The 14,042-nt window shown below is 39.9% G+C and overlaps 1 protein-coding gene across 7 annotated transcripts in view; it reads right to left on the minus strand.

Annotated features, from left to right (window-relative positions):
* LRRC56 (leucine rich repeat containing 56) overlaps nucleotides 1-14,042 on the minus strand; it is a 95,616-nt gene that overhangs the window by 35,931 nt on the left and 45,643 nt on the right. For 6 of the 7 annotated variants that reach the window (XM_039381212.1, XM_039381210.1, XM_039381211.1 and 3 more), the window contains one exon: nucleotides 13,803-13,863. In XM_039381212.1, the coding sequence (XP_039237146.1) occupies nucleotides 13,803-13,863 (61 nt within the window). Of the gene's footprint in view, nucleotides 1-11,714; nucleotides 11,802-13,802; nucleotides 13,864-14,042 lie in introns of those variants that run through there. The other variant, XM_027727745.2, reaches the window with a different exon arrangement.

The raw sequence follows: 14,042 nt of genomic DNA on the forward strand, positions 1-14,042 counted from the left end.
AAATTGGTTTTGAATCATTCACCTAGAAATAAAGCACTAAATCCACTGAACTTGCAAACAGTGTCTCAAAGCATGTGTGCATCTGTTGAATAAATCTTCAGAAGCAATACATCTAAAATAGCCATTGATGCGGATTTTATTTTTTTAAAGGTTGGTCTGAAAAGGAACACACTGGTAATCAGAGAGATTTAGACTGTAAAAGAGTATCCAAACTACAACCTTACAAAATAAAGGAAAAAAAGAATCCAGTCTCTGATCTACAGAAATCAAGTGGAATATATCAAGCCGCACTGTGATAACGACAATATGGTCAATGTCAGCACACAATGGTTTGGTTGTACAGATAATTCCGACATCTGAAACAAAAACTTTTAAAGTCTGAATGTTTTTTAAATCAGTAACATACGTTCTAATAGGAAGCTTACATAATAGTTTCATTGTGTTCTCAAATAGCTGTATTTCAAATTGTAAAACTGATTGTATGCATGTGTTGCTTGTACTTGATCAAATCTATGACACAGCCCCCAACTCTGCAAGCAACACTGACACTACGTTCTTGTTGTCCCTGCAGTGCCCTGTCACAGTTGAACAAATGTCATACGAATGTGAAGACCCAACTTCCCTTGCAGTATTGCAGTCTTTGTTGGTTTTGTATCTGCCCTTTCAAATTCAAGTAGCAATATGCCAAAAACTGTTGGCTTGTGTCAGAGACTGAAATGGTTAATGATTTATGCATTCTAGGAGACTTTTGCAGGCTTTTGACTCTGATGGGCAGTCGGGCCCCTCCCTCCCTCCAGTGCTGAAGGTGTGAAGTCCTGAAAAGGCAAGAGCTGAGCTTGCAGGCTTTTGACTGTTGGTACATCTGACGAGCAATCAGGCCCCTCCCTCTGCTAATCTTGAAAGGCGGGAACCAGGCGAGACACAAAAGCTCAGCACACAGACCTAGGAGATGTTGGAGGCTCGAGGCACTAACCATGGCTATAACCCATAACTTCTTGGAGTATGGGGGCTTCCCTCCTTCACCCCCAGCAGATCAAGGTCACCACTTCAACTGACAGACATGGAAGCATCGCTGGACCCCGTGGGCGGTGACTATGGACATCTGTCCACTCTCAGCTTTTCTTTCTCTTACTCTCCCTTACTCTCACCCTGTCTTTCTCTCCCCTATGCATTTTTCTCCTCCCTAAAAAGGTTACAGCACCCAAAAATGTTAACTTACCTACTGATTCAAAATTGTTAAAATAAATCTCATCCATATATGTTTTCATACACCGATTATTTAGTGTCGTTTCGCTGTAATCCACCCCAGAGGAATTTTTGATGGAACCTGAGTTACCCCCCTCTCCCCTTTTCCTGGGGCGGGTCGTAACAGCTTGCGTCTCCTCTGTCTTGCACCTTACATCGCCATGACACACAGGTTGCCTTCAGCTTCTTATGCTCCCTTGTGCCAGTGTGAACCACGGCCCAAGGTGCAAGATGACAAGCATCATGCCCCATCTTTTGCTGCCAGAAGCTCACTTTAAGGCTGAAATACCACAGAAACGTAGCACCTAATAATCTGGCCACATTCTGCCTTCTGAAGATTAGCTCAGTTGGTCAGAGCATGGTGCTAATAACACGATGGTTGCGGGTTTGATCCCCGTATGGGCCGTGCACTTAGGAGTTAGACTCAGTGATACTTATGGGTCCCTTCCAACTCAGAATATTCTGTGATTCTGTGCCACGTAACTGTGCAGCTTTTCAACAGTAAGGGTTCTTAAGCATAAAGACATGTTAGAGACTTCCAAAACTAAGCAAAAAGACAGTTTGCTAGGCAATTTTTAACTCATATGCTCAAACACATCAGAGGAAGGCTAGTGTGTTTTAGGCTGAACAGAAAGCATGCATTTACCAAAGGTCTTCTTAAATAAAAGTTGTGTCTATGAAATTCTGTTTTCATATCCCCCTTTTACATGCAAATGAAGAATTTCTGTATGAACAAAAAGTTATTGTTGCCAAAGGTCTTTGCAGTAGCATGTCTCTGTTGTCCCATATTTTTTAGGTAACCTAACTATGAATAAGTAGCTGTTTTCAAAATGGGCTGCAGTGCTGATGCCCCTGGCAATATTTCTCCCAACAAACAGATTTCACTATTTTATTCCAGGGTTGTGGTATTTATTTTGTTGGTTGGTTGCTTGTGTTTTAAGTTTCAAGTTTGGAAAGGGGTAAAGGTCTGGTATATTGCTTTTTTTTACCTGTGGAACTCTGCTGCACACTTTCCTGACAGAAAAATGGGTGACTGTGAGGAAATGCTGCTGCCTGGTGCTGTGCAAAGGGTCAATAAATCAGGGAGAACATTCAAGGCTTCACACTTTGTCCAGCCCTTGACTCTGCCTTCTCAGCTTTGCTATGCCAAGGGGAGAAACAGCTGCTGCAGCTTTTGTGGGCCTACCAACGCAAATGGCGATTATCAAGGAGTCGTGCGCTTTTGGCCAGCACTTTCTCTAAAGCAAAAGCCTGAAAACAAGGACAGGAGACTATCTGGCTATGGCAGTCAAAATCACAAACTTCAAGGCAGTTTGTCTGTTTTCCAGGACTGGAGTCAGAGACCACACTGGTGGTCCTGATAAGAGTACCTGAGCTCTGCCATGGACACATCTGTGACCAGTGCTTCAACCACAGACACTGCATAAAAGTCCTTGTTGCACTAACACCAGTGCCCACCGCCCTGTGCCTTCAGTAGGACGGGGATCTCCCCCTCCAGTGCTGGCAGGTGAGGATGGCCTCTGGATAGAGGAGATAACAACAGTGGAAGAACCCAAACCCAACGAGACACATCTCTGGGCCATTCCTGACTTTTTCACTTGTCATTGTTGCTTCTCATTGCCTCATTGAACTCACTGTAGCAACTGCAATAATATACCAGGTGCAATGCTACTTGCAAGCACTTTATTTGCCATGTCAGATTATATTTCATTTAAAGAAAAAGTGCCTTATGAGACCAACAGGAGAGAGGTATTTGTAAGTGAAATGGAGTGCTGATACACACGCTTCTGTAACTAGTGATAATTGTGTCTACGGTAACCCAGATGTTACTTCTGTTAGAGTTAATAGAGATGAAATGTAGCTTTAATTTCAAGTGCTCTCAGTTTTAGTTGCTGTCAAAAAAACCTAGAGCAGAATAATGGGCTTGATCAATGTTGATGGAGTCAGGAACAGCAATTCCCTAACACACGAATATACATGTGTGGAAAGGATAACGTAATTTTGTGTTAATTTCCTTTTGATCATTAAAACTGCTTGTCAACTTAATTACTGCTAGCATTTTAACAGTGGAAGATCGGTTGCTTTAACTCAGCTCCCACAATCTGAAAGGAGTAGGAGTTGCCAAAGTGTGTACCTGTGGAACAAGACCTGTTCTTGATTTTTTTTTCCCCACCCTACTCCAGATCCCACCCTTGGCATAAAGCTGCATCCTAGAGATGCTGGAGAAATCCAACACACCATGGCTGCATCTCATCAGACACATTATGTCTTCCACAAGACCAAGTGAATTTTCAAATAGGAAAAAGTTGAGACACACAGTAAATAAAACTCTCACACCTACTCTGTCCCTCAGTTTAGCCCCAGAGCTACTGACAGCTCCTATAGCTTTGGCAATTGTTCATTCTCATCGTTGAAAGCTTACATGTAAAAAAACCCAAAGGATAGTGAAACTGTGGTTACAGAATGAGTGAGTTACATTGAAGAACTGAATCCCACAGTGCTTTGAAATTTCCTGCATGAATAACTTTTCAGTCTCCCACATGTTGTGTGCCTGTTTCACAGTATGTTCCAGGTCTGAGTTTTGGCAGAGTAAGACAGATATATTCCAACTTCGATTTAATACAGATCTCATCCTTCAAAATCAACACTTGAAACTTTTAATGCTGCAGGGTAAGCAGAAGGAATATTCTATAAAAGATCCAAATCATCTGACAGGTTCAGTGGTGTTAACACACACACCACTAAAAAGCCCCTGAAACCTCTTTTTCTGTGTTCCAGAAAAACTGAAATTCTAGATTAGTTGACCACACACAACTACAGAATTGGATCAGCTTGGAGTAGCTGATCAGGCACATTTGTATGACATTAATGATTTTCTCCTGTGGCTGAGGATAATTTCTTTGTAACTTTTCCTTTTTTTTCCTTTTATATCTGTATATATATAATAAGAAAAACAAAAAATACAGGAGCTCACAAGCAACAGATACAGGTACAACTTGGGCCTGTGAATGTCAGGTGATTTACTCCAAATTTCTTTTATCTCTCAGCCTCTAATGTTCATTCCCGATTTGGCATGACAGACTTGTCTCCATATATCCCAAGCCAAGACTTTTTCCTTAAAAAATAGCTTCTAGGGAGATTTTCTCTGCTTGTACTGGCTGCCAGATGTTCTTTTACAACAAGCAAACAAGATGCAGAAGAGAAGCTTGGGGGACCTCAGAGCCCATCAACCCGACTACTGAGGCAGACGAGACCTTACAGATTTCCATACTACCGGTGTTACTACAAGGCAGAACCTCAGCACTTACTGTACAGTAGACCAATAGACATCTCAAATCTAGTGGACATATAGCAAATTCCACACCTCATTCTTGACTTCTTTCAAACAAATTCCCACTCCAGGAGTATCAAGCAGTAGACGTTGTAATCTCTCCTCAGTCATGGAGATGGGCCTTATGGCAGAAATGCAAAACCTCACAAGGGCTCTCAGCTGCCAGTGGTGCCACTGATCAGCTCCATTGACCAACGGAGAGGCTTCATCACGTGTGAGCAGACTAACTGTTCTCAGCGACCTCCTGCCAACAAAAGTCCCAAAAGGTCTGCATGAACAATTTCACACAAAATTCTCCGACACATCTCGACCCCGCTTTTGACCACCTACAAACAGTTCCTTTGTAGACTAATTTGCAATGATTCCTTTGCAGGAATAACTAATTGCAATGTTTCCTTTGGGTTTGCAGGCTACCAACCATCTCATCAAAATGGTACACAGTTTTTGTGCAAGAGAAATGCACACCATGCACACTTGTAACTACAGTGACAAAATAAGACTCATTAAACAAATAAGCACATTTTCAAATCTTTTTAAAATCCTCCAGCATGATTTAGCAATCATATTTTAATGTGTTTCTTTTATAAAGGATAAAGTTTATGCTACTGATTCTTCCTATTTCTAGGGTCAAAATGTAATGTAGTGATAAAGCTTTTTTCTTTAAGAAGTTCTTATGGAACAAACATTACATCTTAAAACTGGGTTTATCCTGGGATGCTGAGAAAAAGAGCTTGAAAAAAAAAAAGGTCTGTGGGACCTTAATAGGGACAATTACTATAATTACAAATAAGGGTAAGACAAACTAAACAACAATAAGTAGAGTAAACCAAAACACTACAAGTTCTTGCCTATAGTGGGATGAAGCAGTAGGGAGCAGAGCGGCAGGACTGTGAGGCTGACGAAGCTCAAACCAGGAGGTGCCACAGACGGTCTTTTTGAATACATAATCCTTCATAAAACTTCTACTGCCAGAAGTGGAGGTGATAGGTTTCATTATCAGACCTTTGTGTTCAGGTTCTCACTTCCACAACAAGAACATGCAGTGCAGATTAAGGCAAAGGGTGAAGAATATGCATGCATTATACATGCTGATGAAATCACAAACTTCACCTCCTAAACCACAAAGGCATTTCTGTATTTCTTTCTTGCAGCTATTGATCCAGCTACCAATGCATCTGAGAGATTTGATGCATTGTTTTAAGATGTAGAGAAAAAGTGTGCAAGTATTTTAGGGTAAAAATAGCAACAGGCCCTTTGTGTGCAGTAATGCATCCACAGAAAATAAGAAAACTAAATCAGCTCCTGTGTGGAGAATATTCTATAGAAATTAGATCATAAAACTGATTGTACACTAAAATTCTATTTGTTCATTTTTTATTCATACTGCTTGGCAGTTACCAACTGATGAATTAAACCATGTAGCTTAATTTCTCCTCCAACCTGACTTGCTACCTTTTTTAAAATCAGAACTTACTTTGCATTCCAAGAATGTAATTTCCCACTGAACATAATTATTTTCAATAAAAAAACCAAACAAGCCGCAGAGAAGCAACTCTCTCGTAGGAGAAAATCAAAACAACTACAAACCCATTAAACTAATGCTGATGATTTTACTACCTATTTCCATGAAGACAATCCTTCCACAGCTGGATAGCACTAAGGAAGGAGGCACCCAGCTCAAGCTGTTTTTGTGTTACTGTGTCACGATTAAATTGCTTAAAGGATCTAGACATCTGAGGCTCTGCTATGGGAAACCCAGGGCTGAGCCAGTGAGGAAAACTTGTCTGACTGTGAGTGTGGGGTGTGCAGTGAGTCAAGTGGGGCACCCATGGGGCCACTGGAGCTGTCCGATGTGAAGGGGCTTCAGTCCGAGCAGTGAAAGTCTGGGGTGGTGGAGTGTGACTGACAGTGGCTTCGGGGTGGTCAGACAGGGAAGCTTCCTTAACAGTTAGTTCCACTGGCAATGAGCTAATTAATGTTGCTTCCCAACCCTGTTCTTTGGGTTTTCTCATATGAGGATTATAACCATGCTTTCTCATCACTGACTATAATTAATATTTAGGTGTAAGTTTTCATAAGTGAGCCCTGACACTGACAGCTGAAACAGAGCAGCTGCAAAATGCCTAATAGCCAGCCACTTAAGTACTTATTTGTTGGCAGAAATTAGCTAGTTATTACCACCATTTTTATTTATCATATCCATCCAAAGCATGTAAGCAAGATCATAACTCATTCAAAAGACTGTGTCTGCCCAGGAGTAATAAATAAAATAAACAACTGAGACAGAAAATACGGCATATTTCTACAGCTAACCCAGGATGCTGCAGAAACAACAGCTAACTCAGGAACTGAGTTGTATTTTTGAAGACCTGGTTCAGTGTGGCTCAGCCATAAAGTCCAGTCTTGCGACAGCCTATTCTAGCCAAAGCCTAGTCAGCCACAAAGCCTTTTTTGCTACCTCTGGGTGATTCAAAAGTAAAGCTTCCCCTGTAATTCCAGACACTGGAATCAGGTGGGCTTGAGGACTGCTGAAAGGTTCCTCATTTACTGAAAGCAATTAGTGCATCCTAAGTAAGTACTACGTGTAAACAAACAATATTTGTAAGACCAAAACACCACTTACTAGAGAATTTCAGAGGTTCCCTTCAGAAATGACAAAAGCTTTTATCCATGCATTTTCTTGATGAAGGGAAGGAAAAGTAAAATGGTGTATAGAAGGTGAGAGCCAGCAATGAGGCTTTTGCAGGTGGGGATACATGCACATTTTGCTGCTCACTGACTTTAGAAGAGTAAGGGCTGGATTCTTTGCATGGGACCAAGGAGTTTACCCTCAAATGTCAGAATGAAGGCAGAAGGAAGGTTCTCAGGTCTTCTCAGAAGAAGGGAAAAGCTGAGAAATGTCCCCCATGACAGTTCTCTGACCCCCTGGAACACACTGTGCTGTCAGCACATCTGTAGCTGAGGGAATGCTTGCTTCAAGATGAGCTGCATCTCCTGGACAACACCAAGTGAAGCTGAACCCCAGAGAAAGTCACACATGGAAAAGGTTTGAGGCCTTCACATCAACAAGTCCAGACTCCAGCAGAGGTATTTACTACTCAAATATTAGCAAGTTAGTGGCTGAGGAAGCAGAAAAGAGAAGCTGAACTCTAATTTTGGATGGGTGCATGACATCAGAGAACATCCTGAAAGAAAAGGCCACTTTTTACCAAATATACTCAAAGTGTAACATCTATTCAGATAGTGGTACAATTATTTAATGGGCTTACCTTCCCTTGCAGGAGTTTACTGGCAGACTTGCTGCACACATTATCTATTATTAATTTATTTTGCTATTTCACTAGCAATGTTAATACTGCAAAAAGTGTTGTGGTCTATGATGATCCTCTTACAGTTTTCATGCTCTCTATTGTATGGCAGCTTGGATCACAAAATAGACATATGATAGTGGTGCACCTGGGGGAAGAAGCTAGCACCATGGAACTGCTCAGATGACAATGAGAGCAGATCCTCTCTGCTTGGTCTGTGATGAGACAGATGCACTAGATCCTCCCCACTGATCCTGTCATGACAAGGAGATTTTTAAACCTGGAGCTGCAATGGTAGGCTCTGCCTCACAATCCTGTTCCTTACAAGTATGCTCTGTACCTGACAGTCTGAAATAGATGACGGGAGCTTCAGCTAGGGAAGACTTCAGAAAACAGAGTGCTGAAGGCAAGAACCATGTAAAGGCACTGCAAGGCCATAAATTTGTTTTGATGTCCTCTGTGCCTGCTGCAGAATGGAGCCCAAGCTCCAGAACTGCAGTGGTGCCTTTGTGCAGAAAAATGAGTTCAGCTTCCCTTGTTGGTGAATCAGCCTGGCAGAATCCCTGACATTTAAGGTCATAAAGACATTTACACTGTCTAGTTTGGGGACCTGACCTGGTGATATTAAGCCAGAGCTAGGCATCTCAGAGAGCTCTACCTAGGACAGACAAATGGTTAAAGCAATCAGATTTCCCTAGGGCCTAATACAGACAGGCTGATGGTACTTTACTCAATATAATCCGCTCAACTAAAAGTAGCTGTATTTCTGCCCCCAAATCATTACTTTTTATCAATAATATGAATATCCCTAAAACCATCAGTGCTAAATAAAACTTGAGGCCGCAGCAATTTTGCCAAGGTTTATAATGCTCCCAGGGATCTCCAGGCATTAATACAGAGAAGACTCATTAATACAGAGATTAAGATTCAATTTAAATGCTTTCTTAGTTCCTGGAAAGCACCCAAATTCCTCAAAGAACATGTTCTTAAGAGAGACTTCACAGCAACCTTAACCACTGAAGGACTTTCAGGCTGGCTACACAAAAGAAGTAACAGAAACACTTCTTACAGAAACTAGCTTGCATTTGAAATTAAATGCTTTCCCCACCCTGGAATGTGAATGTGAAAATAAACAGTGATGCTCTGGGCACTGAAATAAAGGCATGAAGCAATTCACCCAGACCAAATCAGAGCAGTGGTTCTCTGACAGCACGTGTAAGTACAACCCAGAGCAAGAGGACCCTGATCCCTCACTAAACACTGTAAGAAACTACTGCAATACAAATGAATCATCTGTTGACAAAAATTTGCACCTTTAATGCAAACTAAGAAACTGAATTGATTTTAGAAAATATTTGTGGATTTTATCTATCGTAAGAACAATGCTGATCCTTGTTGCATAAAACTCGTTGCATTTATGTGTGGTACCTGTGTTACATGCATCAAACAGTAATTGCAAAAGATTAGAAAGGACAGGTAGAAGAAAAAGCAAACTGGAGGGGAAAAAAAAGAGACAGGAAGGAAAGGAATAAGTAAAAATGACAAGGAAAAAAGCAAATTTAGGGGAATGATGCCCCCACATTTCTCCTGTTTGAGGGAAAATCATCCAGCAAATAGTCAGTGCCTTAGACACAGAGTATCAGCAATACATCAAGTCTTGGGGTGATAAGTTTCACAGCTCAGTCTTATAGAAGATGGTGTAACTTGACCCAGATCCAGCAAAGCACTTGGATAAATTTTTAATTTTCATCTTGTGAGCAATGCCACTGAAGGCAAACTTTGTGTGATTTTAAGAGGTGCACATTTCCTTAAACTCTTCATTGGATAAGTACCAAGGAGTTATATTGCTAAGTTCAAATACCTAAAGATCTTGATTCATGTCTAAAAATATTTTTAAACACTCTTTAAAGCCCTTGCCCTTAATTAAGAAAGAATTTATTTGCCTCTGGTTTCTTAAAGTCGTGAAATGATCAGCAAACCCCTTACTTAAATCACTTGGCTCACATTTTCAGTTATTTTTTTCACAGCCAAGAGGGCTCAAAACATTCCAAAAAGTGAATATAGAGATTCCTGTGTAGGTAGCCTTGTCTCCAGGAGCTGGTGCTAAAAACCAAACCAAAACAAATACCCTAAGGCTCATAAAAGCATGAGAATTGTTAATTTTGAATGCAATCTGCACCTTGTTCATCTGAACTTTCTGACGATTTTACTGACTGAAATGGACCAAAATTACTGCCCTCTTGTTCTGGGAGATGCTTCTGCAATAGTGCCAGACCAATTTGAGAACTGCAGCAACGAAATGTTAACTCTACCTGGATAAAGAATATCTGCTTTCCTTTACTTATATCCTTCATACTCACTTTTTCCCCACATTTTGAAGTTTTTGCACTTCATCTCACTTGAACTATGACCTCTCCCTGCTACAAGCAGTTGCTAAAGTAGCCCTGAGAGCAGATCAGTCTTCTGCTGGCTACAATGCGTGGAGCTGAATGGGAGGAAATGAACTTCAGCTGGTGAAGCAGCTTCTGCTGTAAACTTATGGGAACCAGCTCCTAAGCTCCCCTTATCTGATTTAAAAGCCCTTTCGTAAAGATAGCTATCTAAACATTTTTAAACAGATCTTTTCATTCATTCCTGAATTGAGAATAAAAGCAATCCGATAAAAAAATATATAGGCTATGTGCCAAAGCAGAAGTAGTAGTTCATTGGCCTTAAAGTATAGTTCTTTTCCTGGAAACACTACAAAGATGAGGACCATGGTCATCACACACACACGAAAAGAAAAAAAAAAAGGAAGGCAGATTTTAACAGGCACTCTTCAGAATAGGTTTGACTTTTCATCCTCAATTATCAGTTCATAAATCTAGAATTTCTCAGCTGCTAGCAGATGGGTGAAGGTCACCAAACAAGGACATAATAAAATTATTGTGATTTAGAAAATTAACAACAATGTGAACTAATTTCTTTTCACAGTACATTGGATTTTCCAGAGCTGTTTGCCTTTAGTGAAGGGCCAGTAGAAAACCAAAACCCAGAAACAGCCAAAAAAGAAATTCCCTTTCAACCACCAAGAATGATAATCCGCAAATAAACTTGGATATATTTTCCTTATGGATTGAATGAAATAGTTGATAATGATATCCTACGCTTACATACAGTCTTTTGAAGTTTCAAGTATTCAAAAGTAATGCAAGCTTTAGGAAGACTGGGGAGGGACTATGAATTGACAACTAAAGTAGCTCAACCACATTCCCCATGAAAGGAATCAGAACTTCTTCAGAAACTACCAGGAGAAGCCAATATCCAAATTCACTGGTCTAGCAAGCCTTGCTCTCCCATAGAAAACTGTAATACATGAATACCTTGATTCCTCACTGTTAGAACATCCCTCCTTTGATTTCTACTGAACAGTGAATGGCAACGCACACCTCAGCATCCTCACAAGTTAAGTTCCTATGTGAGGCTGACAGGAGTAAACACCTCAAAAACTGAAGTCAGGATCATAAATCTTCATTTTGACATCTCCCTCTATCCTGTTTACTATCAAGTCAATTCTTTCCACATTTTCAAAATGAAAATATATGTTTTAATTCCATTTCATCCTAAAGTAATTAGGTTATTCTACTCTGCAAGACAAAACTAAACAAAAATAGTGTCAAAAAACAAAGTTTCCCATCTTATTACCCACTTGTGTATGCACAGTCTTTTGTTCATAATAATTCAGAATATGTTTTTTTTCATATAAAATAGCATGAAAAGAATGTCTGCTTTCAACATTCCAAGTATGTACAAAACACCCTCTATCTTTTGCCTGCTTTTTTTGTCCTTACCTTCTATTTAGTAAACAATCCAATCTTACAGTCTGATCCTATGAGCTGTTTCCTGTTATCTGCTGCCCATTTTCAAATTACAACCACAATGATTCTGACCTTATGGCTGAGGGAATTACTCTGAGAAGGAAGAACAATTTTTTCTATCATCCTCAAAAGCCTCAGTTGCAAGGGTTTGTTTGAATACAACAAAACAATCACTTTTTGGACAGAATTCAAATATCAACAAGATTGATTCAGAAATAAGATTTCTAAATTTTGGAATAAATGGCAACAGCTTGCTGAATGGAAGCAGTTATGTTACATTAGCTATAGCAGGCATCACCACTGCTGTAGCAGCAACGTTGCTTTAATGGGCATTAAATTGACATGATGCAGACATCCAAAAATAAAGTTCAAGTAGCCAAGCTGTGCCTGCATGGATGTACCCTTAAATGATATGTGTTTATCAATGACAGATTGTCAAAGATGGGAATTAATAAAGCAAAGCTACTGCTGTAACTATACCGAATGAGTTCAAGTCTGGGAGAGCTAACAAAGTCGTCTTTTTCTTCTTTTACCTATTCCCTGAAAATTGCATTCAACTGGCACACAGAAAGGACACTTATTTAAAAGAGAAGCAGGTAGCTTCTCCTGGGATTTGTGTGCCTGGGAATCGTCACAATATTAGACTTGATATCCAAGCCCAAACATATTTACATTATAGTGGGTCAAATAAAACCTCAACTTGAGACCAAACATTATCTGCATCAAAAAAACACAAAAATATCAGGTCAAAGAAAATGGTTTGCCAGAATGTCTCATGACAGAAATTAAGAGTCTCAGACTACAGATCTGCACAATCCTGCTAATAGCAGTCAAACAGTTTAGCTTTCCTGAACTGCATTCTAAATTCGATACCAATAGAACTGGTCAAAACATTTTCCATTGAAACATTCTAAAGTGAACATGGATTTTTGACCAAACTAAGAAACACTTTTTAACTTTTTTGCTTTTTAGTATAATGTTTTCTGATATTGTCAAAATTGTAATTTTTTTTACCCACTACTTACTCCTCCATTGCAATAATGGAGCAATTTCATGCTTATGACAATGGTTAGTTGCTATTAAAATAATTGCAGTAATGTAGAATTACCACTTTTATACGTTATGGACTAGAAGGTGGGAAAAGCAAAATTTAGATTGCAGATACTTCATCTCATCACCAGAACAAGGGAAAATAAGATCAAAGTGTGACAACTGAAGTTCATTAGCAACTTTAGCGAGACCAAAAAGAATTTATCCCCATTTCTTATCAGGAAACATGTTCTCTTTAACAAGAATTGGCAAAAACACTACTTCCCCCCCCCCCCAAATTTAGCAGATAGCCACAAAACGCCAGAGAGCAGTCCTGTTTAAAATAAAGATGGCCTTTTACACAGCCCTTTCCTAATATGAACTGTAGTTTTCCACTATGCATTAATTACGAAGGGTAATACAGGTATCAGCACAGAAAAGACAGCTCTGCTTCCTCATTGTGATGGTTTTCACTTCTACCTTTCCAACCAACCAACTCCCCTGTTGCCTGGGAGAAGATAGGTAATGATTTCATGAAGCTCAGTAAGCCAGGGACACGCAGTCTTCATAGCAGCTTTTATAAACCCAACTTCATTAACTTCAATAGAGCCAGAGCGATTTTTATCAGCTGAGGAACTGGTCTGACCTGTATAGAACGGGCTACTGTGCACAATAAAAGCCCAAAGGCTGAAACATTCTGAAATCCAAGCACCTAGACACAGATAAGAGGTGAGTTTTTAGCTCCTTTCAAACTTGTAACAAATTTCCATGGATGTCAGGATGTCAGGAACTTCCCTGGTGGCATACTAGGGCTAATTCATTGGCACCATTGCAGCTACACTGATTTATTCCAGCTCAGGTCCCCGTCCTTAAACTTATGTAGTAGCAGAGCATATATACCTGACCTAATCCCTTGTCATAGCATGGAGAAATGGAAGAAATGAAAGCAGCACAAATGAAGATTTTACCACTTGAATAAAATCGTGGACTGTTATTCTTTATACTTATTTCATAGAATCATTCATTTCTTACCTCACAGACACAAGTAAGCTATTGTTCAACTTCAGTTCTCTCAGATTAGGGAGATGCACACCTATAGGAACAGAATAAAGAATCACTTTGCAGACCTGGGATGAGAGTAAAGGAAACTTAGGACAATTAAGAGTTGAAGCATCTAATTTTACTGTTTAGCTGTTTCTGCCAGATCTGCACTGGAATTCTTCTAAGAAAATCCATGAGATTATTTCACTCAAAAAATATTTCATCCTTTGC

This window comes from Pipra filicauda, unplaced genomic scaffold (genome assembly GCF_003945595.2).
Source record: "Pipra filicauda isolate LSUMZ 115617 unplaced genomic scaffold, ASM394559v2 scaffold217_size2002032_pilon, whole genome shotgun sequence".
Lineage (NCBI taxonomy): Eukaryota > Metazoa > Chordata > Aves > Passeriformes > Pipridae > Pipra > Pipra filicauda.